General features: G+C 51.4%; 10 protein-coding genes across 10 annotated transcripts; 8 read left to right on the forward strand and 2 right to left on the reverse strand.

Moving 5' to 3' along the window:
- Positions 1-2,785: 2,785 nt before the first annotated feature.
- N7498_008198 (phosphoinositide binding protein ATG18) lies at positions 2,786-4,448 on the forward strand (the record flags this gene model as incomplete). The annotated part of the gene is made up of 5 exons (XM_058455260.1): positions 2,786-2,972; positions 3,031-3,185; positions 3,260-3,419; positions 3,472-4,345; positions 4,400-4,448. Exons 1-5 carry the CDS (start codon positions 2,921-2,923, stop codon positions 4,446-4,448), a joined length of 1,290 nt encoding a protein of 429 aa, XP_058305248.1. The 5' UTR covers positions 2,786-2,920.
- A 1,404-nt stretch (positions 4,449-5,852) lies between these two features.
- On the reverse strand, positions 5,853-6,518 carry N7498_008199 (nucleobindin SSP120; the record flags this gene model as incomplete). The annotated part of the gene is made up of 2 exons (XM_058455261.1): positions 5,853-6,337; positions 6,392-6,518. 2 exons carry the CDS (start codon positions 6,516-6,518, stop codon positions 5,853-5,855), a joined length of 612 nt encoding a protein of 203 aa, XP_058305249.1.
- Positions 6,519-6,753: 235 nt separating this feature from the next.
- On the forward strand, positions 6,754-9,108 carry N7498_008200 (uncharacterized protein; the record flags this gene model as incomplete). Its single annotated transcript, XM_058455262.1, has 1 exon — positions 6,754-9,108. The coding sequence occupies one exon, from the start codon at positions 6,754-6,756 to the stop codon at positions 9,106-9,108; it is 2,355 nt and encodes a 784-aa protein (XP_058305250.1).
- Positions 9,109-9,303: 195 nt separating this feature from the next.
- Positions 9,304-11,688, reverse strand: N7498_008201 (DEAH-box ATP-dependent RNA helicase PRP43; the record flags this gene model as incomplete). Its single annotated transcript, XM_058455263.1, has 3 exons — positions 9,304-9,426; positions 9,480-11,346; positions 11,408-11,688. The coding sequence occupies 3 exons, from the start codon at positions 11,686-11,688 to the stop codon at positions 9,304-9,306; spliced, it is 2,271 nt and encodes a 756-aa protein (XP_058305251.1).
- Positions 11,689-12,011: 323 nt separating this feature from the next.
- N7498_008202 (protein arginine N-methyltransferase) lies at positions 12,012-14,800 on the forward strand (the record flags this gene model as incomplete). Its single annotated transcript, XM_058455264.1, has 4 exons — positions 12,012-12,128; positions 12,201-12,825; positions 12,882-14,422; positions 14,498-14,800. The coding sequence occupies 4 exons, from the start codon at positions 12,012-12,014 to the stop codon at positions 14,798-14,800; spliced, it is 2,586 nt and encodes an 861-aa protein (XP_058305252.1).
- A 1,379-nt stretch (positions 14,801-16,179) lies between these two features.
- On the forward strand, positions 16,180-16,687 carry N7498_008203 (uncharacterized protein; the record flags this gene model as incomplete). The annotated part of the gene is made up of 3 exons (XM_058455265.1): positions 16,180-16,258; positions 16,312-16,480; positions 16,531-16,687. The coding sequence occupies 3 exons, from the start codon at positions 16,180-16,182 to the stop codon at positions 16,685-16,687; spliced, it is 405 nt and encodes a 134-aa protein (XP_058305253.1).
- A 42-nt stretch (positions 16,688-16,729) lies between these two features.
- N7498_008204 (lipase family protein) lies at positions 16,730-17,203 on the forward strand (the record flags this gene model as incomplete). Its single annotated transcript, XM_058455266.1, has 1 exon — positions 16,730-17,203. The coding sequence occupies one exon, from the start codon at positions 16,730-16,732 to the stop codon at positions 17,201-17,203; it is 474 nt and encodes a 157-aa protein (XP_058305254.1).
- A 1,064-nt stretch (positions 17,204-18,267) lies between these two features.
- On the forward strand, positions 18,268-19,405 carry N7498_008205 (glycoside hydrolase family 16 protein; the record flags this gene model as incomplete). Its single annotated transcript, XM_058455267.1, has 3 exons — positions 18,268-18,388; positions 18,417-18,697; positions 18,752-19,405. 3 exons carry the CDS (start codon positions 18,268-18,270, stop codon positions 19,403-19,405), a joined length of 1,056 nt encoding a protein of 351 aa, XP_058305255.1.
- Positions 19,406-20,255: 850 nt separating this feature from the next.
- Positions 20,256-21,162, forward strand: N7498_008206 (uncharacterized protein; the record flags this gene model as incomplete). The annotated part of the gene is made up of 2 exons (XM_058455268.1): positions 20,256-20,267; positions 20,320-21,162. 2 exons carry the CDS (start codon positions 20,256-20,258, stop codon positions 21,160-21,162), a joined length of 855 nt encoding a protein of 284 aa, XP_058305256.1.
- Positions 21,163-22,782: 1,620 nt separating this feature from the next.
- Positions 22,783-24,009, forward strand: N7498_008207 (uncharacterized protein; the record flags this gene model as incomplete). The annotated part of the gene is made up of 4 exons (XM_058455269.1): positions 22,783-23,046; positions 23,123-23,347; positions 23,400-23,542; positions 23,601-24,009. 4 exons carry the CDS (start codon positions 22,783-22,785, stop codon positions 24,007-24,009), a joined length of 1,041 nt encoding a protein of 346 aa, XP_058305257.1.
- Between the last annotated feature and the right edge of the window lie 318 nt (positions 24,010-24,327).

A 24,327-nucleotide genomic window follows, 5' to 3' on the forward strand; every position in this document is an offset into this window, starting at 1 on the left:
GGGAGCAGTCATACGATGCAGATAAGGCCAAGAGTAAGGGGCCGGGAATGAGTCGGACAAGAATACTAAGTCTAGCAGTGTACACAAGAAACGAGGGAAGTTTACTTTATCTCCTCATCATCATTTATGTCATTATCCCCCGGGGTGGCTCCACGGCTCGCAGCTCCACCGCTCCACTTTGTTATCGCGATTAGTACGGAGTACGTTACGCGCAACAGGATTCGAAACCCAAGTCAGAGTGAGGTGAATGCGAAGGTGAACTGTACCCCGCCTGGAACACGCTACTCGCACATCCACGGACCACCCTCTCGCGGCACCTGCAATCTATTCCGCTCACGTCCAATCACGCTTCCCGGGGAGGCTTCCGATGACGCTGAGATTCCTATATTATATGCCCCCTCCTTCTCGGCCCAGATTCCTGTCCAACCGGTTTCGTCCGTGCGTCCCTCCACCACAGAAACAAAGAGTCTCCCCGCACACCGGTGGGCACCTCGATCCACTTGCATACGGTTACCCTCCAGTGGCAACTTGCCCAGTCCGGTCCGTCTATGGAATGTTGGGATCTTGAAACTCAATTTATCCTCGCCATCGGCTTATACTTTGATCATCTTGGGAGTCCAAGTGGGCTCATGTATATATAGTAAACCCTATCAAGAATCAGTATTCGTCCATTTGTTTACATGACCCCGGATCGCCGGTGTGATCCACCTTCAGGTGGGGAGGTGCAGGAGAGCCGACTTTAAGGAGACCTGAACGTCTCAAAGCCGCATGCGGAAGGGAAGGATTCCCTGGCATCACCGGGAGATGCAGATGCCCAGGAAACGGGTACCTAAACATCGACCACAGAGCCGGTGCCCAAATCAGATCCAGGCGTGTGTCCAGGGTGGCACAGGGAGGGTGGAAACACCCCTTCCCCTTCCCCCCCTCACTTAATGGTTGTCCTTTGAACCGCACAAAACCAACCAACCCGTTGGTTATTGGTCGACTATTCCACGCATCTCCTTGGCTAACCGGCCCACCTAAAAGCCTAACATGTCAGCCGGGACTACGTCGAACGATCGGGACAACTTTCTGCAGATCTTCTCTCGATTTCTCGACGACATGTTGAGCTATCCCTGTGGTCGGGTTCCGGAAGGATGTACTGTACAGTATGGGCGGCGAAGTCGACATGATTCGTTGCTAAGTATGCCGTTTGTAGCCAGGTGGGAGGAACAGGATCTAGCCAGGTCGTAAAATCGCTTCTTCGGGTAATGTTCCTGGGATGGACCATGTCGAGCCTAGGCCCAAGGTTTAAAAAGTGTTCGATGGTGGAATTCATGCCCCGGCTGAGATTGATGTACAGTGACTGCACGTCGTTGGCCGAGAACTGAATGAGCTTGATCATTACCTGCCATAAGTACAATAACTATCATTCCTTGCTTCATTATTTTCGATTCGGTTGAAGACGAGGTGCGCCATTTATCGTAATGAAGCCACATCGTAGCCGGTGGAGAACTATGGGGTTTCCCGTAAGAAGGGCCATCCCAGTGGATTCAAAAAGCTTGGAGTCATTTTCCAGCGTAACCGCCAAATCAACGACTGCTCTGTCGAGATAGTCGGGGACGCTAACGGCTCCCGGCATCATAGACAAGATTCATCCACTGGAAATTTATCCACTACGACAAGGCGTGAAACAAACGTTTGAGAGCTTATGTTTACCCGGCCTGCATGCGCATCGTGTGACGCGGATATGGGTAGCTACCGTACCTTCCAGTCATCGCCGACGGTGCTTGCGAGGTATGGCTTGGTCCAGCACTGGATAAAGGATCCGATATACAAATACTTGATGACGAGTTCTTACCGGCTGACGACGATTTGCTGGAATTGCCTGCCCGGTATTCATGATGCAGGCGACGTGGCCGGGAAGCAGAGGTCTGAGCCGGAGAATGTGTAACTTGAGTCCAATGGCAGATACTGACTACGAAGAGCGCCAAGCAGTAGTCAGGCAGAGTGCTCTTCGTCAAGATGTCCAAGTTCTGATCACAGCTCACCGCAATTTATCGAGGTCTGCAGGTCTCAATGTTATCCGGCGCTAATGCAGATTATACGTCCCAGGTACCCACGTAAACGCCTGCATACTTCGAATAGCATTTTCTTATGACCCTTGAGCTTCTCATAGCCGTCGAAAATTAAAATATACCCACTACACAACTTATGCTCTTCATTGAGCAGCATGAAAGGGGACCGGATCGCTACGCCCCATCTCGGTATTTGTCTCATGGCTTCCACCTACTATCCACGCCCGTGAGAATGAACACCAGTTTGGAGTTCTCCACCAATTTCGTATTCATGATCTGCCGCAGATTCTGCGCTGTAGTATACACAGCTAGTATTCGCGATTGATAATCGGTGATCGGCGCTGGGGCGACAGAAACGTGGTTCGAGGTAGTAGATCATTAGGATGGTTTGTTCGGAGGTAATATTGCTGTTGTTTGTCCGCGACGTAAGCCCAATGCACCCAACTCTGTAGGTCACAACCTACACCTCATCAACCTGTCGGCCTCCAAGGCCTCCAAAGCCGACTCCGCGGGCGCCGGGGCGATGCTCTCAGAGTGGTGTTCGTCGGAGAGATCGTTATCGATAAGACAAACGTATGTAGCGAATTCGTAGGCGGTGGGTAATCAAGGTGTGGCCCAAGCGCGGCGACTCGCTTGCGAACGACCAAATTCTCTCTAGGGATCTCGGATGTCGCATCTTCACTTCTCCAACCCCGTCGCCTTCGCAGCACCGTCCTGGAACCAGTGAGAGATGATACGCGCTGACCGGTGACGGGCGACTTCTCCCCTCAGCCCCCTAGTCCTCCCAAGCGGGGTCATCATCCGCGGCTCTTGTATCCACCTTCTGGTGACCCGACCACCTGCGCCTAGTACCTGTCGGCAAAATGACGATGAACTTCGTGACCTTTAACCAGGACTACAGCTACCTGGCTGTCGGTGAGCTTCCCACCCACTCGGAAGGCCGTCGACTTCGGCGTTTACTGACGTCAGCCAGCCACCTCCAAAGGATTTCGCATATTCACTACCGAACCATTTGCCAAGAGCTATGAGACCAAAGAGGGGAACATCGCGGTGATTGAGATGCTTTTTTCAACCTCCCTGGTTGCTCTCATATTATCGCCCCGTCGTCTACAAATCACAAACACCAAGGTTCGTCGGAGCTTGCCATGAACCCGCTGTATAAAAGTGACTTGGAATGGCCGATCTGATGATTTCTCCTATAGCGTCAAAGTACAATATGTGAATTGACATTCCCAACTACAGTTCTAGCTGTCAAGTTGAATCGCAAACGTCTCGTCATCGTGCTGGAGGATCAGATCTATCTCTACGATATTCAGACCATGAAGCTCTTGTCTACAATTGATACGTCACCTAACCCACACGGTATGCTTGACCCCAGATCAAAAACCTCCAGTGCCTACTGACATCGTATCAGCCACCTGTGCCTTGGCACCATCTTCGGATAATTGTTACATGGCGTATCCCCTGCCTCAAAAGGCCCCGGCAACGATGAAGCCACCAGCCCATGCACCACCGGGAACAACTCACGTCTCGCCAACAACCGGAGATGTTCTCATCTTTGATGCGCAGAAACTCGAAGCTATCAACGTCATTGAAGCGCACCGCTCTCCGTTGGCCTGTATCACACTCAACAGTGAAGGGACTCTGCTTGCAACGGCCTCGGACAAGGGAACGATTATCCGCGTTTTCTCAGTTCCCGATGGTCGTAAACTCTACCAGTTCCGACGTGGCTCTATGCCCTCACGCATCTACAGCATGTCCTTCAACACCACGTCGACACTTCTTTGTGTCTCCTCGTCTACCGAGACCATTCATCTCTTCAAACTGAGTCAGCAAGGTCCACCCTCTGAAGGTTCCCCTCCCTCGCAATCTCCGCCTGCCCGTGAGTCGTATTACGGGAGCAGTCATTTTGGGAGCGCGCACGATGACGATGAGGCGGGCAGTGAAACCGGAGCGGATTTGGCAACCCGAAAGCACAACGGCACTTTGATAGGAATGCTCCGTCGGACGTCTCAAAATGTCGGAGGAGCTGTTGCTTCAAGGGTGGGCGGCTACCTTCCCAAGGGCGTGAGTGAGATGTGGGAACCAGCGCGTGACTTCGCCTGGATAAAAATACCACGATCCAATCAAGCTCAAGGTGGGAATGGAGGCGCCAGCCCTCTCCGGAGTGTTGTTGCTATGAGCAATAGTTCTCCTCAGGTGATGGTCGTGACCAGTGATGGCAACTTTTATGTCTTCAACATCGATCTATCCAAGGGTGGGGAAGGGACCCTCACCAAACAATACTCGTAAGTTCTGAGAAACGCCACTGTTTGATCCATTTTTCACTAACTCAGAATCAGGGTGGTCGATTCGAATGACAGACTAGGAAACCCCGCGATGGACTTCTGAGGAGAAGATCTACCCCCCGCTCCGTGATGACAATGAATTCTTGCGTAATCGAATAACGACTTCATAACTCACCATTCCAAGACCCGCCCTCTCTATATATGGCACCATAAAGTCAAGAAGCGATCCGCCATTTCTACTAGGTACATGTCCTTGAAATCCAAAGGTGTGAGCCTTGCTTCCTCGACGTGTTTTTTTCCGCACGGGCGTTCATGATTTTGATTTGCACATTGCTCTTTCAGCTCTTTTAGGCCCCATTCCCCTCGTTCTGGGCATTAGCGATTTTATTCTCTGTTTTGGCGTCGGCACTCCCGCTCTGCATCAATGATATTTTGGCCTCTGGTTGGTTTGTTTTAGGTGGCTGGTTGCAGTCCTCACTATCCCATCGATATATCTATTACTTTGATTGCAATATGACCATTTCAGCCCCAATTGAAAACAGTTTCTAGATTAAGATAGGTTTGAGTGAGTCCGCGGATCGATACACAACACTTCGTTTAACACATGGGCCGCACCTTTTCCAGTATTGCTTGATTTCGATCTTTCCTCTAGTCAAATCATTAGGTTGATATTGGAGGAATGAGCCAACTAAGCTCAGCTATCCGAACCAAGCATTGTCTATCTCTACATCCATGTCCATCAATCTATTTACATTTATTTGAGAAAATGTATGTACAATCCCGGAAAGCGCCATTCTCGGGGGTCACCTCCGGGCTTATCGCCCGTCACGGCGGACTCCGCGTCTTGGTCCAAAGTGAACCAACAAAGTACACCAGACCGTGCCCGATAGCAGCGGCGAGTGGTCCGACCTACGTAAGGTTAGACAAGCTCTTGCTAACGGAACCTCAATAGACGCAGACGTAATCAGCCTTCCCAGTGGATCCAATGATAGGAAGGGAATTCCGTCGCCACATAGGCACCGACGCACCGAGCCGGGTTAAGACCCTGCATGAAATATGTTGCTTAAAATACTCCCGCGAATCCACTTCTTTCTGCAACTTACTCGCGCCAAATAACCCTTCACCAGTGGAGGCCGTTCCCCGGCTGACGACTCCGAGGATAATACCCACAAACCACGGATGTATACAGCCGATTGAATCTGGTGACAATGAACCGAAGGGCATTCAAAGCGGGACATCTCTAGTTTCCACTGCAACGGAGCCAGCCAAGAAACCTCCTGCTGGCTTTACATGTACGAGTTTTGATCAATGGGAACGGAAAGGCCAAGGGGCCTGAACACAATATTCGACATTAACATCCAGTCGTTGCCCACCAAGGCTCACGATGGTCGTATCATTAGGGTGGCGGAAGGCATCACCTGCAGCCAAGAGCCACGAGACCTCTCGAAAGCCCAATATGTCAGTACATATCTATATACATAAAAACAAATGGCATCCCACAGAAGCTCTAGAAATTGCGGCGGAATTTCGCAGGAATGTTGCTCTCTACCAGTTGCATCGTCTCAAGCCTTTCGAGACGCATCTCAGCGGCTTCTTCTTCATCGTGCCTCCTAAAGTGCTCAATATCCTCGGGGTGGGTCAGGTCCTCCTCCTTTGCGTCATCTCCGTGGAATTTCTCAAAGTGGTGAATCTCGTATTCATACTCCATGTCGCCGTGGTGTCCTGGTCCAAATCCGAGGTCGGGCAACCGCAAGCCATCGGCGTCCGCCTTCAGCCAGGCTTCACGGGTAATAAAGCCAGTGTTACCTGGGTCGAAAAGGTCGAAGACCGTGCGGACGGCGGCCTGTTTGCTGGGCTCGCTCACGCCGCTGTTGGATTCGTCGTCGAGACCGTACGTCTTGCGGACTTCGTCAACAGTCCATGACCCGGAGGAATCGTAATCGTGGAGCATAAAGAATGAGCCCGCATCAAAGGACTCGATGTGGTGTTCCTCTAAATAATTCGTTAGCAATTGTATCAGCGCCATTGGTGTTGTTGTCATCGTACCCATCATGTGTCTTGTGGCCCAGTCTTCGGACGGCGGTTGGTTACTCGAATGAGACCCATGGGCATTCGCGAGGCCACCGCTGATGGCGAGCACCCCAGCCACAAAGCAGATTAAGCGACCGACCATTGTAGAAAGTAGTTGACGGGGAACTGGAGAAGTGCATCCTCGACCCCGGACCAACAGGAGATGCAAGCGGCCAAGCTTGTTTGCTATGTTTGCACCGGCAATTTGCGTTTGCCGGAATTTCTCGCATTGCACGATTGCTTTCCCAACTCCATTGCTGCATCGGACTCCACAGGGGGTCTAATTGACCCTTTTTCATATCCTTGTGTCATCTGTGCCCTCCAGAGATGTCCCGATAATGCAGAGCTTGTGGTCCCGCGCTGCTCGGTCGCAGTCGACCTGCCGCTGTGTTTCGTGTTTGAGCACGACCGCCAGCGGAGTGACTTCGCGGTCGGCAGGCGCTGCCAGCAAGAAGAAACTTCGAATTGGAAACTCCGTGACCGCCTTATACACGAGTATCTTCGCCGCCGCCGCCCTTGCCGACGCCAGAGCCAAGACCCAACGCCGACATGACTGGGAGGAAAAGATCGCGGCTGTCAAGGCCGAGGTGAATGAACTGGTAGATGAAGAACAGCGACTCCTGGAGTCATTGGAGTCACGAAGGAAAAGCACCGGGGCGCTCAACCGATTGCTGCAGGCCAGAGGGCTCGGCACCGTCACGAACTTTTCTCCTGCACCCCGACGAGTCACGCCGAACCAGCCAACAAGGTCCTTCCACACGGAACGCAGTGTACTCGGTGCTGCCAATGCACAATTACTCGAGAGTGCATTAGCAGAGGAAACCAACGACTTCAGGATAGCCGCCGAGGCGGAATATGATGACTTTGACATTGAGGATGAAACATTGCCGGGCTGGGCCCATGACGATCCTTTACGCGTGAAGGCTATCCAGAAGCTCGCATTGCGGCAATTTGCGATCCGGCTCCTTCTGCGACCGATTATCGCTCATCGTTATGCCGGAGTATCGATGAATTACTCTGCTGATTTGGACCTCCCCGAGATTAACGTCCGGAAACTTTTGGACGAGCTCAACAGTATACGGCATCGAATCAGGGCACTCAAGTCTCACAAAAATGCGGGATATGACGACGTGATTGGTCACTATGCTACAATGCAACCCGACGAGACTCGGAGAGAGAGCGTGCGCCTTGACGCGGAGCTGAACCGGGATATTCAATTATTCACGAGAGACCAGATGTCCCTGCAAGAGCTCCTCATGCGGATATCTAGCAACCTAATCGCTTCGGCGGAGCCCGACCGCACTGCTGCTTTCAGATACATTCTCATTGCTTTCTCGCATGCTCGCCAGAACGACATCAACGATCTTCTCCTCCGCGCCCTCCTTCCGAATGGCTTCAACTTGAGCACCTCACTCATTATCACCATTATCTCGTTCTTCCGCAAGTCCAAAAACCTCAAGGACTTTGATATGTTCCTTCAGATGCTCAGTGGTCATGGAGGTTACTCTGCGAATCTAGGCACTCTCGGTCGTTATCGAAATCGAAAAATGAATGGCTTGGAAATTGTCTGCCCGCCGCTGGACAGCAATAATCCTGTCATTTATTGCGAGCTTATCGCTGCTGCATTACGATTCGATCAGCCTGATCGAGCTGACGCTTGGCTCCAAGCTGCGCGGAGCGTCGGCTTCTTTGACAATTTCACAACACTGTTTTACTACACTCGATTCTACAGCATCAGGCAAGACTGGGAGAAGGGCGTTAATGTGTTGAGAAGAGCTACCACCTATATGGTCTCATCAACCGACCATCAGAGTCACATGGTTGAGCGTCTGCTCATGCTGATGGTCCATCTTTGTGACTCCTGCGGTAAAAAGGAGGTTTCAAAAGTCTTGATCACAGCTGCCGTTCGCAGTGGATTTGAACCGCCTCTACCATCAGCGCAAAGTGGTATTGTGCCTATCGTTGACCGCGATTTCGAGAGATGGACAGAGGCTGCTAGATCGGCACCCAGAGAGAATGCAGATCGTCCTCTGTGGAAGAAGTGCTTCGACTTTGTCAACGATTTCGGTGAAGATTTGAATGCGTTCGAGGCAGAGAATGAAGCAATAGCGCTTGACCACGCAAGCTTCCTTGCTCTTCATGCACGGGATGCCTTTTCCACCACTCTTGCCGGCAATAGATCAGATCACAAAGATGCCAAACCAGCTGCGATTTCATCACCAGCCAGTTTGCGGTCTATGGATAACCCCCGGAATTCCAAGGCGCAAAAGGACGAGATGACCGCTCTGAAAGACGAAATTAGTCAGCTTCGTGACCTCGTTTTCGAACTCCGGAAACACCACATCGAATCTTCGTTTAAAGAGGACGATGTCCATGAAGTCGAGCAAGAAACCCACTCCTCACAACCCTCCGAAACTTCACCCACCCCCGCCTCCGAAACCCCCAACACTCCCATGAATGTCAAATTCGAACGGATATCCGAAATGATCGACAGTGACCGCACACTGCCTCCATCTGAAGTGAGCCCTCGACCGTTTACCCGGCGATTCTCTAAAAAGGACACAACCATGCCATTGACCGATCCTCTCACTGCCTCTGATACCCCCGTACAAGCAGTCTCCACCCCGGAACGTCCCAAGGGGTTCCGTACTATTGCCAGTGCTATGGCCAAGAAATCTGCTCGACAGAATTGAGCAACGCGCCTCAGCGCATGAAATATTACTTTATTCTTGTACATTACTATATACCTACACTCTCTTTGAGAGGTTCAATGTCAATAGCCGAGATGTATTTGTTACAGCGAGAATTTTAAGCTAGTAACAGATTTCTATTGCAAAAGTCTAGCAAGCTGGGAGGGAATCTAAAACCGTTGATCCATGAAAGCAAATCTAGCGGCGCTTCTCGGCGCGCATCTTTTCCTTGCGAGCAAGTCGTTCCGCGGCCCGCATGAGAGCTGAGCGAATATCGCCCTTGGGGAAGGTAGAAATGTCGTAGTATGTAGGAGCAATGTCCTATTCTCAAGTTAGCGGGTGTATGATGGGAGGGCAAGGGAAGGGCAACATACCAAGAGCCACTCGGGCTTGACTGCTGTCACGGTACGGATATAGTTCTTCGTAGTGAGGACAAATTCGTTATAAAGGACCCATTCGGCGTCGTGAGCCAGCACAGTAGACGGGTGCAGGAGAACACTTTGGTTGTCCTTGATGGTAGTGTAGACGCTCTTGCCTTGAGCATCCTTCTTGGCAATCTGCATGAAGAAGCCAGCGCAGAGGGCGCGGCGGATGTTCTCGTAGTACTTCTTGTCGTCGAAAGGAGTTGAGATCATCTCGATTTCCTCGCGCTCCATGATGCGGAGGAGTTGCTTCCGGACGTTGTCCGCTGACTGAAGCGATCGCAAGTTGAGGAAGTGGTCGTGGCACCACTGTTTAAGATTCGCCTGCGCTTCAGGGCTCTTGAAAGCGTGGTAGACGTTCAGCAGGGTCAGTTGATCACCGTCCTGATGGGAGAAAAGATTCTTCATCTCGTCCGCGCGTTTTCGCTGAGAGGCCGGACGGACGAACACTTGGGGCACGGATAGCAAAGCTGTGATGGACAGAATCTCGTTGGAGCAGTAGAACTCCGGTGAGCTGATAAGCATGACCGCGAGGGCTGGGTCGAGAGGGAACTCGGAAGCTAGACGGCCAAGCTGAGTGAGGTTGCCATCGTCGTCCAGACAGGCAAGGTAGTTGAGCTCCTCCAGCGCTCTCATCAGAGTCTCCGGCGCAGGGGGGTCCATCAAATCGAAGTGAACAAGATCATCAATCCCCAGCTTCTTCAACTCAAGGACAGTGGATGACAAGTTGGAACGAAGAACCTCGGGGTAGGTTGACTCGATCAACTCCTTCTTGTAAGCCTCCTCGGTGTAAAGACGGAAGCATTTTCCGGGACGAGTACGACCGGCACGACCGGCTCTCTGTTGAGCAGACGCCTTGGAGATTGGCGAGACCAGAAGAGATTCGACACGAATGCGGGGGTTGTAGATCTTCTGCTTGGAGAATCCGGGGTCCACCACGTACACGATACCATCAATGGTAAGAGATGTTTCCGCGATGTTGGTGGAAATGATGACTTTGCGTCCGGGACGGCCACCTGGGCGGCGAGGTGGTGGTGCCGGCTCGAAGATGCGCTGTTGCATGTGGGGAGGAAGACTGCCGTACAGCGGGTATACCTTGAGGGGGCCTGCATCGGCCTCTCGAACCATCTCTTCTGCCTCCATATAGATCTTGCGCGCAGCATCTTCAATCTCTTCTTCACCAGTCAAGAACACCAAGATGTCACCCTCGTCTTCAGTGGCGTGAATCTGCAGCACGGTCCGAATCGCGGCCTCGACATAGTCCTGTTCGGGCTCAGGCGTGTAAAAGACTTCGACGGGGTGCGTGCGACCAGGAACAGCGAGAAGTGGCGCATCCAAGAAGTAGCGCTGGAATTTTTGGGCATCCAGGGTAGCGGACATGATAATGATCTTCAAGTCCGGCCGACGTACCACAACCTGCTTCAGAAGACCCATCAGAACATCAGTAGCCATGGTTCTCTCGTGAGCCTCGTCCAGCATAATGGTGCTGTAACGCGACAGGTCGTGATCGTTCATGGCCTCTCGCAAGAGCATACCATCGGTCATGTACTTCAGGATGGTCTTCGAGCTGGTCATATCCTCGAAACGAATGCTGTAACCGACTTCTTCTCCGAGCTTGACATCCATTTCCTCTGCGACACGTTGAGCGACGGACATGGCAGCCACACGACGGGGCTGGGTACAAGCAATCATCTTGTGCTGGGTCTGGGGGAGGTCATCGAACAGGACGAATTGCGGAATCTGAGTGGTCTTTCCGGAACCGGTCTCACCGACAAAGACCAGGATTTGCGACTGCTGGTAGAGTTGCAGGAACTCATCACTGCGCATGAAGCATGGTTAGTCCAAAGGGTCTTTCTGGAAACGAACTGGTAGAGGCTTACCGCTGCTGGTGCACGGGCAGATCGCGCCGAGTGTGCAGAATGGAGACGTATTTGCTGGAGAAGGGCCGACCGTTGAAGGGATTAATCTCGCCATCTTCGGCCTTCTTGGCCATCGCAGCCGTTGTCTGGTGGCGCTTGAACTTGGCCAGGGACGAGTTCTTGTCCACGCCGTTGGTGTCCTCATACATGTGGGCGAGATAAGGGTTGTCTTTCGGGTCTCCGGCGTCCATCTTTTGGCGCTTGGCTCGTACACCGTCCTCGGGGTCTCTTCGATCAGCCATGATGTTGAATGGGAGTCGAAGTTGCAAAATGCAAAAACTGGGCGACCGATAAAAAACTCGGATAGGAAAGTTACCCGCCGATCGCCCCAGGTGCCTATCGGACCCTCACCGCCCTGTGTATTCTGCCGCACCCCACAAAGGGATCGAGGGACGCGATTGATTCACGCAGGGGCTGATTCAGGCCTTTTTCTGTCTTCGAGGGTTGAGTTACGGTATTTGCGCCCTTGCGGTGACCTCCTTTGTGGTGCTGTCCACCACTTTTACCCGGCCCTCTTCTTCGGACTTTCTTCTCCCACCATCACCACACCGTGGCCATTGTCAATATGGACAGCTACAGTGCTTCTGAAGACCCGGGGCCGACGTTCTGCATCGGTCACTATGAGGCTAATCGCTCAGTGACTGTGACCCCTCAGATGATCCGGAGGGTCCATGAAACCAACGTGGGTTCATATTCTCCCATAAGCGCCTTACTTTTTTCTTTTTTTTTTTTTGAGCTAACCAAGAAGGTCTAGTATGATATGTTAACGGTCTCAATCACCACGCCGCATTTCCATTCGCGGGTCCTGGGGCTGTTGTCTTCGTATTTGTCCAACTTGCAGCCGCCCAAATATGATCCTATTGGAACTATGGCGACATCGCAGAACACACGGCCTTTGGTAGTGCCGCCACTGTCGAAGCTGGACTCTACTCTCATCCCCAATGATGCTACTAGCCAGATTGTCGGTGTGACCAGCAGCTGGATTGATATGTGTTCACCCGATCCAGTGATTGCAGATCTGTCCCGCCAGGTCTTTATGCTGGAGGTGGCATACGCTGCTTTCTGTGGCATTGGCTATCTTCTGGTACCTGGCCCTAAGCTGCACCACGGCAGCATCCACTCAGAAGGCTTGGTTTACTATGCGCGAGCCATTCATGATGCCTTGAGTCTGGGCCCGTATATCCAATTCCACACCTGGTTCGGCATGGTCGACAACCCCGAGCTCGAGGTTGACACCATGGGTGATCTGGCCCCACTAGCCCGAGAGGAGTATCTTCTACCAGACGATGGCGTGTCGGCGAAGGTGGATTTGTTTGGAACCTGGGATGCATGGGATCTTATCCGGAAGACGTGCAAGTACCATTCTAGGCTGTTGGTCGGTAAGTATTGGCTACCTAATTTCTTCCTGTAAAACAGTAACTAAACTCGACAATAGCTCTTGCTTTGCCTAAGTTGCTACCACCTCTGTCTGTACAGTCCCGTTGGCATTCTGAGCCGGTTCATTTACTCACCATTGAGGCTTCCGCTTTCCTGAAGAACCAAAAAGGGTATCCAGTTCTTTCCAAGGGCCACCAGGCTTTGATTGCAAAGTTGATGCGACTTCGAACTGCTCCATGGATTCTTCTCTGTGACGTCGGTCCGATCCCAGGACTTGACAGTATGGAAGATGCAACCCAGTCTCATATCTCTGGCTCTGACTATCCAAGCTTGTCACAGGGCGCAGGTGCCAAGAAACATCATGATCCAACCCCTCATCTTTCCTACATAAGGAACCTGCAGCAGCGTCAACCTCCGCGTACTCCTATTGAAAGATTTGGAGTGGGCTATCAGGACTACCTGCAGGCTCCTTTGCAACCACTTACTGTCAACCTGGAGAGTATCACATATGAGGTCTTTGAAAAAGACCCAATCAAATATGAGTGGTATGAGCGGGCGATTGAAAAAGCCCTGAGAGATTGGGCAGAGCAGAAGAAGCCTACCTCGCACCCTGACGGCAAAGTGATTCTTGCGGTCGTGGGTGCTGGCCGTGGCCCACTGGTCACTCGAGCCATCAAGGCTAGTGTTCAGGCAGGCGTGGAAATCGATTTGTGGGCTGTCGAGAAAAACCAAAATGCGTTTGTCTTGTTGCAGCGCCACAACGAAAGCCTTTGGGGTGGCAAGGTGACACTAGTCCAATCAGACATGCGCAGCTGGAAAGGACCCTGTGTGCGTCAACAGGCAGCCCAGGGAAGTCAGGAACGTGTTGGTGAATCTCTCGGTATTGAGGACTCGCTGATTTACACGCCTAAGAAGGGTGAAAATGACCCTGGCCCGGCATCCGATTTCACTAACCCCCAGGCCTCTGCTCTCACGCATACCTATGTGGATATAGTGGTGTCCGAGCTTCTCGGCTCATTCGCCGACAATGAACTCTCTCCAGAGTGCCTGGATGGAATCAACGATCTCATCAATCCCATCCACGGCATCTCGATTCCCGCTTCCTACACGGCCCACTTCACGCCAGTTTCTGCCCCAAAGCTGCACTCCGATGTCATGAATCAGACTGTTTCAAACCCAGCGGCCCCGGAAACACCATACGTTGTCATGCTACATGCAATTGACTTCCTCTCTACCTCCGACTCGCCAGCTTCTGCGGATGCTGGAAACCAAAACGTGGCAAACCGCTCCTCGGGCTCTGCGGCGCCGATCGCCGCCACTGAATTCCCAAGCCCCTTAGTTCAGACCGCATGGTCGTTCTCTCACCCGAACAAGAACATTCCCGCTCAATCTCCGACGCAATCCACCATCTCCAATGCGCACAACGTGCGTCAAACTCGTCTGTCTTTCCCCGCCCAGAACCGCGGTGTCTGCCACGGATTGGCTGGATACTTTGAGACTGTCCTATATGGCGATGTCGAGCTTTCGACCAACCCGGTGACCATGGATGCGAAGAGTGCAAGCATGATCAGCTGGTTCCCCATTTACTTCCCCTTGAAGGTGAGTTCTACAATTAATTTTGTGGTTGGTCGATTCTATGGCATTCGTGGGTATTGATTCTCCTATTAATTACAGACACCCCTCAACGTCCCCGACAACGGTGAGATTGTCGTTACCATGTACCGACAAACTGACGACCGGAAGGTCTGGTATGAGTGGATGGTGGAGGTCTTTGCTCTGGAACGCACTGCTCTTGGCCCCAGCCTCACCACACCAGCTATGAGTGGTGCACGCTCGGTTTCACCAAGTGTCTCGAGTCTCAAGGTCAAGGATAATGGTCAGCGGCAGCAAAATGGAGGTCCTCGAACGGGTTATCGCCGAGTGCGTGTTGGACTGAGTGATTTGCATTCGAGTATCAAGGAGGGATGTCTGATGTAGCTCGGCTCAGATAATTGGACTTGAAAAAAAGGGTTTATGATGCCCATGATAAGCTGCGAGCCTGGATAGTTCGGCTTGGTTCTACAAATGTCAGTTCTTGATATCCAAGGTGTTAGAGAAACGAGAATAACTCTCGAGGGTAGTGATAGATCTATGGATATAATAAACAATGCATTTGTTGTTCCCCCAAAGCTTGGAATGAGATACCATGTACTTAGTCGCGAAAAAAAGAGACTTGGTAACCCTACTGACATGAAGATAAAATATGCGTGGAGTGTTCCAAATTTGTTGCATCCATTGAAATAAAGCCGAGAGTTTGAGTTTGGCTAAAAGCGGGAAATGTACCTTGAGTATACCTCAAGGTAGCGTCAATTCTAAACAAGCCATCAGTCGGCGGACGGTTCATTCCTTAACTGCCATGTGACCCGTCAAAAACACGTGCAAAGTATATCTGATCGACTCGGGATGACCGTGTCGCGATGATCTTGCATTCCGAACGTGGGTCAACCATGACGACTTGGAGATTTCGGCGGCGGGATCGGCCACCGAACAGAGATCGTAGTACCTTTGCAGGTAGGGCTATACTAATCGATGCCATGTCACTTCATCGTTTTTCCGTGCCTGAAATGCGAACCCGTTCGTGATGATCTCAATTATCGGGCCGAGCGGATCATGCACGGATTTGGTGGCGTCGGAATGCCGCACTTTGATTTCACGCTACATCTTACACTTATCCTTGTCACCAACGTTCCAATTGAGACTTAACGCCGACTGAGTGATATTAGTGCTGATACTTCTCTGATTTGGCTTCCGCATGATCAGTGATTGATCGGAAATGTCTTAAAATCCTCCCCGGAAATAGTTAGATGCCCGTGGAGCCCCATCGTCATCCACCGGTACGGCAAATGCCAAGACCAGCCATCGGCCCCGATGGGTTCCTATCGGCGCCTTGTGGGAACAGCACATGAAATTTGCAGTGCCCCGAATACCGAGGAGTGTGCCTGGTTTTTGCGAATTCGCCGCGTTAGTACATTGGATTGATACTCGAAGCCTCGGGCCTTACTCCGGCCGGCATCGGGCTATCGTGGACTCGACATTCGGGATTCGATTTGATCTGCATGGATCGAGTGCTAAATGGAAAGACCCCCGATACGCCGAGGTTCTCCCCTCAAAGAGTCATTCGGATTGTCAATCACCTCGACCCTGGGCAAATCATACCTCGATCTAGTGGTCCACAGCCTGTCAAGCAACCCTTTTCGGCAGATAAAAATCTTGGTACCAGAGGACCTGTTTCCCTCGTGGCATGGCAGTGAGATATAAGGGCTTCCCCGTACGCCGCTTTGGACATTGCGCACCAAGTCAGCTCGTCAACAGTCATTATGCGTTTCCCCGTCTTGACTACCCTGTCTGCGGCCGCTGCGCTGAGTCACGCAGCCCCAAGCCCCCTGCAGGCTCGAGGTATGACATTCTTCCTCCATGTTTTGTCATCTACATAGCTGATCTTATTCCAGACGTCCCGTCCGATGAATTGTCTCAGTTCAAGTTCTGGGTCCAATATGCTGCTGCTTCTTACTGTGAAGCCAACTATGCTGGCCAATCTGGTACCAAGCTGGCATGCTGGGCCGGTAACTGCCCTCAGGTTGAGGCAGCTGACACCAAGATTGCCTATGACTTCTCCAAGTAAGCTTTCCCCATCCATTGAATACCATATAAGGTTCTTACAACTATAGCACCACCGCCACCGATACTGCGGGCTATATTGCCGTTGACAGTACCAACAAGGCAGTCGTCCTGGCTTTCCGTGGCTCATACTCTGTCCGCAACTGGATGGCCGACTTCGAGTTCCCCCACACCGACCCCGGTCTCTGCGACGGCTGCCAGGCCTAATTCGGCTTCTGGAACTCATGGGCCGTGGTCCGCGACGACATCATGAAGAACCTGAACGAAGTCGTCTCCGAAAACTTGGACTACGAACTCGTCGTCGTGGGACACAGTCTGGGCGCCAGTATTGCTACCCTCGCAGCCGCAGATATTCGAGGGCGTGGCCACCCCTCAGCGAAGTTGTACGCATTTGCATCGCCTCGCGTGGCTAACTCGGCTTTGGCCAAGTACATCACTGCTCAGGGTAACAACTACCGGTTCACGCACACCGATGACCCCGTTCCTAAGCTGCCACTTCTAGGTATGGGGTACGTCCATGTCAGCCCTGAGTACTATATCACCTCTGGAAACAACGTTACGGTTTCCACTGGTGATATTGATGTCCTGGATGGTGAGGTAAACTGGAAGGGTAACACCGGAACCGGTATCCCAACAGTTGAAGCTTTCTCCGCTCACCACTGGTACTTCGAGCGGGCTGATGGGTGCATCGGAGCTGGTACTCCCTGGAAGAGATCGGACTAGAGGGCTCACCTAAAAGCTTTCCGCCGTTTTCAGAGGATTTAACCCCTGAATCTGGCCTATTGAGGTAATTCCGTATAATCCTAGATATAGATATAGAGACGCAATGAGATTTTATAGACAAGGAAACATCACTTACGAAATCTCCTCTCTCCATTCACAATAACGAGATATACCGGGTACAGTAACTATGTTTTTTTGGCATAAGTGACCGTGGGAGTACGCGGGTTTAAAGGGGTGAATGGGGGCTAGGTGTTAGGTGGCTTAGGAATTACGTTGTATGGAATCAATGACACCTCCCTTCCAAGGTTAGGCTGCTAGTGTTTCAAGGCTCTGTATTCTCGATGTTCTAATTAAGACAAAAGTAGCTCATGCAGATAATTGCGGCGTTCTTCTTGGTTTATTATCATCATCCCTTGGTGATGCATTTCGTCAGGGCGTCGTGGCAAGTGGGTCCCCGTTCAAGGTTGAATGTACAAGTAGCGCCGACGCAACGCGTCCGTTCGTTTCATTTTTCTTGAATTTGTTACCACCCCCGGAAAAGCAGCCGTGCTCCATTTTTTATATGTGCACAATTAATGCCTCCGGGGTTAGGACTCGGGGAGGAGTGCCACGATGTTAAAAAAAAATCAGGCGCATTGCGTGGCGCTCGGCTCGATCCGTCGTAGCGAGAACCAACCACGTAAGACGCTGCCGTCATCGACCGACCCAAGCTTTTTCGGTGGAGACGCCATTGATCGGTTTGAACTACATTGGCCATCCGATTGTCCTCCGTCTCTTGGGGGATGTCCACCGCGATAGCCGTGTAGGCCAATCACTGGCGTGAGGCACCTGAGTGATCGGCTGTGGGTGGAAGTGATGTTTCCAGATCGGAGCACATTGGTTTACTCGCTTCGTGGTCTATGGGTCGATGAATTAAAAATAGACCGATCAGTGAATTTCATTGCTTGATTCCTCGGTTCCTGGACACCGCGTATATTATCGGAGGTTCTCGTCCTGTTTTCACCGTTCGTTCCATCCTTCATCTCCAATCGTTAGGTGCCGGATAACACTCGTTCAACTCCAAAATGGTTTCCTATATGAAGTGGGCTGCCTTGATCCTGGCCACTGCCCAGCTCGGCTATGCCCAGACCTACACCAGCTGTAACCCAACCAAGAGTAATATTCTCCAGCCCGAGGTTCAACCGAGTGATTCACTAACATATCATCTATGCAGAGACCTGCCCTGCCGACACCGGTCTGGATAAGTGGGAGTACAACATCGACTTCACTGTTGGTTCATCTGCCTTTGCCAAGTGGAATACCACCGCCGGTACCGTCGAAAGCACCTCTCTCGGCGCCAAGTTCACCATCTCGGAGGAAGGAGACGCTCCCACCATCGAGAGCGAATTCTACATCTTCTTCGGCCATATCGACGTTAAGCTGAGAGCCGCTAATGGCACTGGTATCATCAGTACTTATATCCTGGAGTCGGATGACCTTGACGAGATCGACTGGGTAAGCCATCGACAAATCGCGACCAATAAAACCAAACCGCTAATATCCTCTCAGGAGCAAATCAGCACCTACGACACCGAAATCCAGACCAACTACTTCGGAAAGGGCAATACCACCACCTACAACCGTGCCACGACCGTGACTGTCTCCGACCCCGAAATCACCTTCCACACCTACTCCGTCGACTGGACCTCCAGTCGCATCGAGTGGCTCCTGGACGGCGAGGTGGTCCGCACAGTGGAGTACGCCGATGCGCTCTCTGGCAAGAACTTCCCCCAGACCCCCATGCGCATCCGCATCGGTATTTGGGCCGGCGGCGACCCCGACAACAGTGAGGGTACCATCGAGTGGGCTGGTGGTGAGACCGACTACACTGACGGACCTTTCACCATGTACGTCGAGTCCATCAACATCACCAACTACACCCCCGCCCAGCACTACAAGTACACCGACAAGACTGGCGCGTATACCAGCATCAAGTCTTACAACAGTACCGTCTCCAACTCGACATCCAGCTCTTCCATGTCCTCCAGCTCGTCTATTGCCCGGATTGTTTCTTCTAGCGCGGCGGGTGCTACCACGTCTGCTGCATCCGCTGCGTCTGCTTCCGCTTCCGCTGCTGCTTACTCTGGTGCCTCGGCCTTGACTTACTCCTCTTTGTTCATGGCCTCTGTTGTCGCCTTTATTGTCGGTGCCTTGCAGATGTAATTCATTGTACGTTGGCCGAGTCATATGTCATGTTACTTTAGGGAAGACGCCCTTGTATAGATGTACCAGCCACTGATCATCGTAACAAAGGATCTAGTCAGGTTGATCTAGATATAGAAGATCTGCTTGTCATGTACTTCCGCACAATTTGCTTTTCTGGTCGCGGCATGTTTTCTCGAGGGGTTGTATGTATATGGCCGCCATCAAGGCAGGAACTGACGTAGTCTTGGCACCGTATTATGCAGGTTCTAATGGGGAGCAAAATAGAGGTCTACGGGGTCAATCACTGAAGTAAAGGGATATAGAGGTGGTATGAGGATTGGACGCCGCGCAATCATTCTCGTAGAGTCAGACATGGTAATAGTTCATAGAGCGTCACTAGTTTGAGAATTGGGCGCGAAATAATCAGAGAAAGAAACCGTGCAGATATCAAAATCGAACCTTGAAGTCCTGATACACTAGACTCGAAAAGGCAAGGCAGAGAGGGATAGGGAGCGCGCGCTGAAGATAGGCCTAATTATAGGTCAGCCTCCTCTTTTTGGTGTATCGCCTACGTACATGCATGTTGATTGAAACTTCTCTCTCCTTACATTCGTTCAGAGCATAATTATCGCCAAGTAAGTCATTATTAAACACTGTAAGACTCCATAGAATCTCTTAGAACGTTGTACGCAAACCTTCCAACCACAGCGGAAAATCTGACGATCTGGCAAGATCTACGCCCACCGTCCTCCTCTTTCTCCGCAGCCTTCGTGGCTTGGGCGGCTAGCGCACGCTGGTCATTCCTCACGATGTGAGTCAGCTTTGCACCGCCTTGGGGCCAAAAAGTGCCAACCTTGTCAACTTGCACATGATTCTCTCCGTGTATCAACCCTACCCCAGAAAGAAAAACTGTTTAATAATTAAGCACCCAGGCGTTCTCGGATCCTTGCAAATCTCTACTTGTCTACCCAGTCTCAATTAGCCGCAGACTCCGACATACTCCAAGCACGCATTCAATAGCTAACCTCGGCCCCGGAGATCTCACTCCATTTCCTAACCCAGGAGTTCGCAAAATCGGATTTGAAGAAGATCCACCCCAATTCACCGTCACACACCTTCTCGTCCACGGCTGGCCCGTCCAGAGACCAACGTCAGAATGCAACAACCCACCCAACGGCGACTTCGAAATCTGGGCGAAAGAAGTCGAACCACTCACTTTGAAGGAACGAGAACAACTTCCGCGGGATTCGGACACAAAGTCTTGCCATACGCCATGGCGCGACCAGATCTATTATATGTGGAACCATGTCTTTTATGACGTTGGCAATTGGATGTCGAGAATGTACGGCACTAGAACGTTCAAGCCACCCAATACAGAGGTCTTTGCCATCGAACTTCCGACATCCCATGAGGATCGCTCAGGTGGGAAGGTTCCCGCCGCGACGAAAGTCTGGGACGCAGAGACTCTGCTTGCTCCGGCTTACCTAGCCCCGGGAGTTTCAGTCCGTGTTGAAACGCTTAATCCTGGCCAAGAGGATGGTGAACCTTTTCATCCTGCGGACTTTGAGCATGGGGACCGTTATAGTGTTTGGTATGTGAAGAAAGGGCTGCAAATGCGATTTTATGTCGAAGGAGACTGGGATCAGGGCGCGGACGGAGTGGCTGCGGTGATGGTCTATGGAAATATGTTAGGTGAGCCGCTCGAAATTGTGCACGACGAGAGCGAAGATGGTGAAGATGGTGAAGATGAACGTAAAGTGCAGACGGGCGTGTAGCCAAAAGTTTCCTCACCGCTTCTCTTAGGAAGAACTTGACTAAAAAATAGAAAAGATCATTCCTGTTAGCAAGATGTGGAGGGAGGTTATTAGGAGTATAGTGAGTTAACTAAGATTATCAGTTTGCCAGGCAGCAAGTGTTTCCGGTTTGAGAGCTTGCAATCTTTGCATTTCATCGATCAACTAAGGATCTAACCCGTGCCGGAGATCCCTCATATCCAGTGATTGAAGTAAATGAAGACTACTGTAGTCAGTTAACGCAGGGGGCGACAGTTGCACGGATGTAGACCGATATTTCCGGTAAGAGTCTTGACGTCGATCGTTGAGATCATCCTTGCGATGTAACATAGCGGATTGAAGGATCGCGCCTCAGATTTTGTAGTCGGTGAGACAACAGGCTAAACAAACAACAACCTGTTTTCAGCGCACTGAACACCCTTTCATGGCGACGTTGTTACACTTCACTATGCGATTGTAGTCGGCCGGAGAAGGCTACGGCGGCGGATGTTGCCGCTGGAAGGGACCCTTCAACAGAAGGGTCGGAATGTTACCGGCTGGCAACGGCTTGGAATTGTCATCTTCGTTTTCGTTATACAAATGGAGCGCTCTGGTGGGGTACGGAAATGATGAGTTTAGGGGGTTCTCAGAAAAGACTCGAAAATTGGGTGAATGTGAGCCTCTGCCGGGAAGGTCCAAATTCATATATGTAACAGTTATATTATCTTAAGACACTATGGTTTCATATTTGGCCGCTGTCGTGGTGCATGGCTTGTGCAGGACTTGCAGAAAACTCTCTGGCCTGCGTGGGCCATACCATCAAGGTTTCTAGGGTCGGTCCAACAAATAGTTTGGTATCAGCGATACTGGCCGAAAGAAGCACGCGAATGGTGCACTAATGTACTTCGTGGGTCAGCGGCCATAATTTTGAAACGTTGAAACCATGGGATGGGTGATTGGGAGATGCCAAACTAGGGACGATGCGCGAGAACTTGGAGAACGGCAGCCCATCAGGTTTTATCCGGTCTGGAGAGCACGGCAAAAGCACGGCAAAAGCACGGCAAAAGCACGGCAAGAGCACGGCACATGGCGTGATCTTGTGTAACATGTAACATCAAATTTCGCCAGCGCGAACCCTGCGCAACCGGGGCGTGATTGGCCCGGCGCTGAAGTCTAGTTCCTTCGAGGCGCGGGCGCGGCACGAATGAATCTTGGCGCCCAGCAACGGAATTGTCGCACTAAGCTCGTGCGCTGAGGAACAGGGATCACCTCGGCCCGGCCACGCTGACCACGGGTTTGCAAATTATGATCACCACGATCCCTGTATGGCTGCCGCTCACCATTTGTGGAGTACTCCTTGTGGTCCCTTGGTTGCGGTCACCGAGTTTGGCAAATTACCAAGTGAATCGGGGTCCAGGGGCGCGCCTGAATCACTGTGGAGACCTTCGGCGGTCGTACCGAATTGCTTTAGTCACGCTCTTGTAAAAGTATGATTACCAACAGTTACCACTCGATGGATACCTAAGGAAAGATGAAACCTGCCGGCACCATGAGGCTTGTTAACTTCTATATTATAACAGACAACTTCGGCTCCTTGGCCTTCTATCTTCCAAGGCGTTCGCGATGAGGCCAGAATTGAAGGCGACATGGACACCTGCCATCAATGTGTTGACCTTCTTTATGCTGGTCACCAGCATACTCAGTGTGTTTACACGCTTGGGAACGAAATACTTCATGGTGAGAAAATGGTCCTTGGATGACTATCTCAGCATCGGAGCAATGGTCACCATCATTGGACAGTCCATTGCAGTGTCGGTGGCAGCCAAGTCAGGACTCGGACAGCATCTCTTTACGCTGTCACCGGCGCAGGAAGTGAGCATGATGAAGGTGCGTATCGCTCCAGTGCCCGAGACCTGGTCGTCGATATTTTCAGGATACTCATAAGAGATGTTTTCTGTTCTAGGCACAGTACGCAGCGAATATTCTTTTTGTCATCAGCATGGCCTGCTCCAAACTAGCCCTTGTCATGTTCATTCGCAGCTTGACGCCAGCCTCATTGGATCGCCGCTTCGCGCTTGGGCTTGGAACCTTCATTGTACTATGGATGATTACGGGGGTCTTCACAGCGGCTTTCCAATGCTCTGTGCCTGATACATGGGACTACTTGCACGGAAAATGCTTCCATCTGGTTTGTGGTTCAGGTCCATTGTCTTTCGGGCAGACGCTTACGGAGATGCTAGGTTGCTTGGTGGAACTATCTCGGAGTCACCAATATCCTGTCCGAGGTAGGCATAGTCACACAGGCATTGTTGGTTGTCTTGCGAATCCAGGCAGACTTTCATAAAAAGGCGGTCCTAGCCAGTGTGTTTCTCTTTCGAGTTGTGTATGTTCCCTACAAGGTCCCTCTCTGCACGTTGGTTCATTTAGCTAATTGACTCCAGTGTTGTGATCGCAATCATATGCCAGCTAGCCTACGCCCACGAGACCGCGGGATCAACCGATCCATCTTGGGATACATGGACCGTTGCCGTTTCGACCCAGGTGGCCCAGTCCTTGAGTATCGTCACGGCCTGTGCACCGCAATTTAAGCCGTTCCTCGATAGCCTCCGATCTTCGGGAATGACTCTTGGAGATTCGAGCTATGAGAGCAAACAGCGAACCTATAACGCCGCAACCTCTTACTACAAGGCATCTCGCGCTGGACGTACAAGTGACACTCACGAATTGGTTCCAATGCACAACCAAACCACTGTTACTTCGGCGTTGGACTGCGACACAGAGAGTCAATCAAGTCAGGCGCAGATTATTCGCGAGACTAGGACATGGACTGTAACAGAGCAACGGGGGTAATTTCAGAAATTTTGCATTTAGTGAAGTTAGACTATTGAACTTAATGTAAATCGGAGACAATCATGAGGACTGGGCGACTTTGATAATCGAACCAATAATGTACAATGAATTGTTTCATAGTGAACCGTAGAATCTACCCAAAACAAAAAATTGATCCAGAATACCACCTACCCGAATGGTAAAGATGAGCGGTATTGTACAACCCTCCTAGAAACCAACGTGGAGTCATGTAACATAACATGGATATCAAAGTTTACGGCCACGAGACCGAGTGGGCCGCTAACCAGGAGTGGCCAGAAGAACGGCCGAGATTGGTCA

Source organism: Penicillium cinerascens, assembly GCF_028974065.1.
Source record: "Penicillium cinerascens strain IBT 15544 chromosome Unknown scaffold_4_segment0_segment0, whole genome shotgun sequence".
Taxonomy (NCBI): domain Eukaryota; kingdom Fungi; phylum Ascomycota; class Eurotiomycetes; order Eurotiales; family Aspergillaceae; genus Penicillium; species Penicillium cinerascens.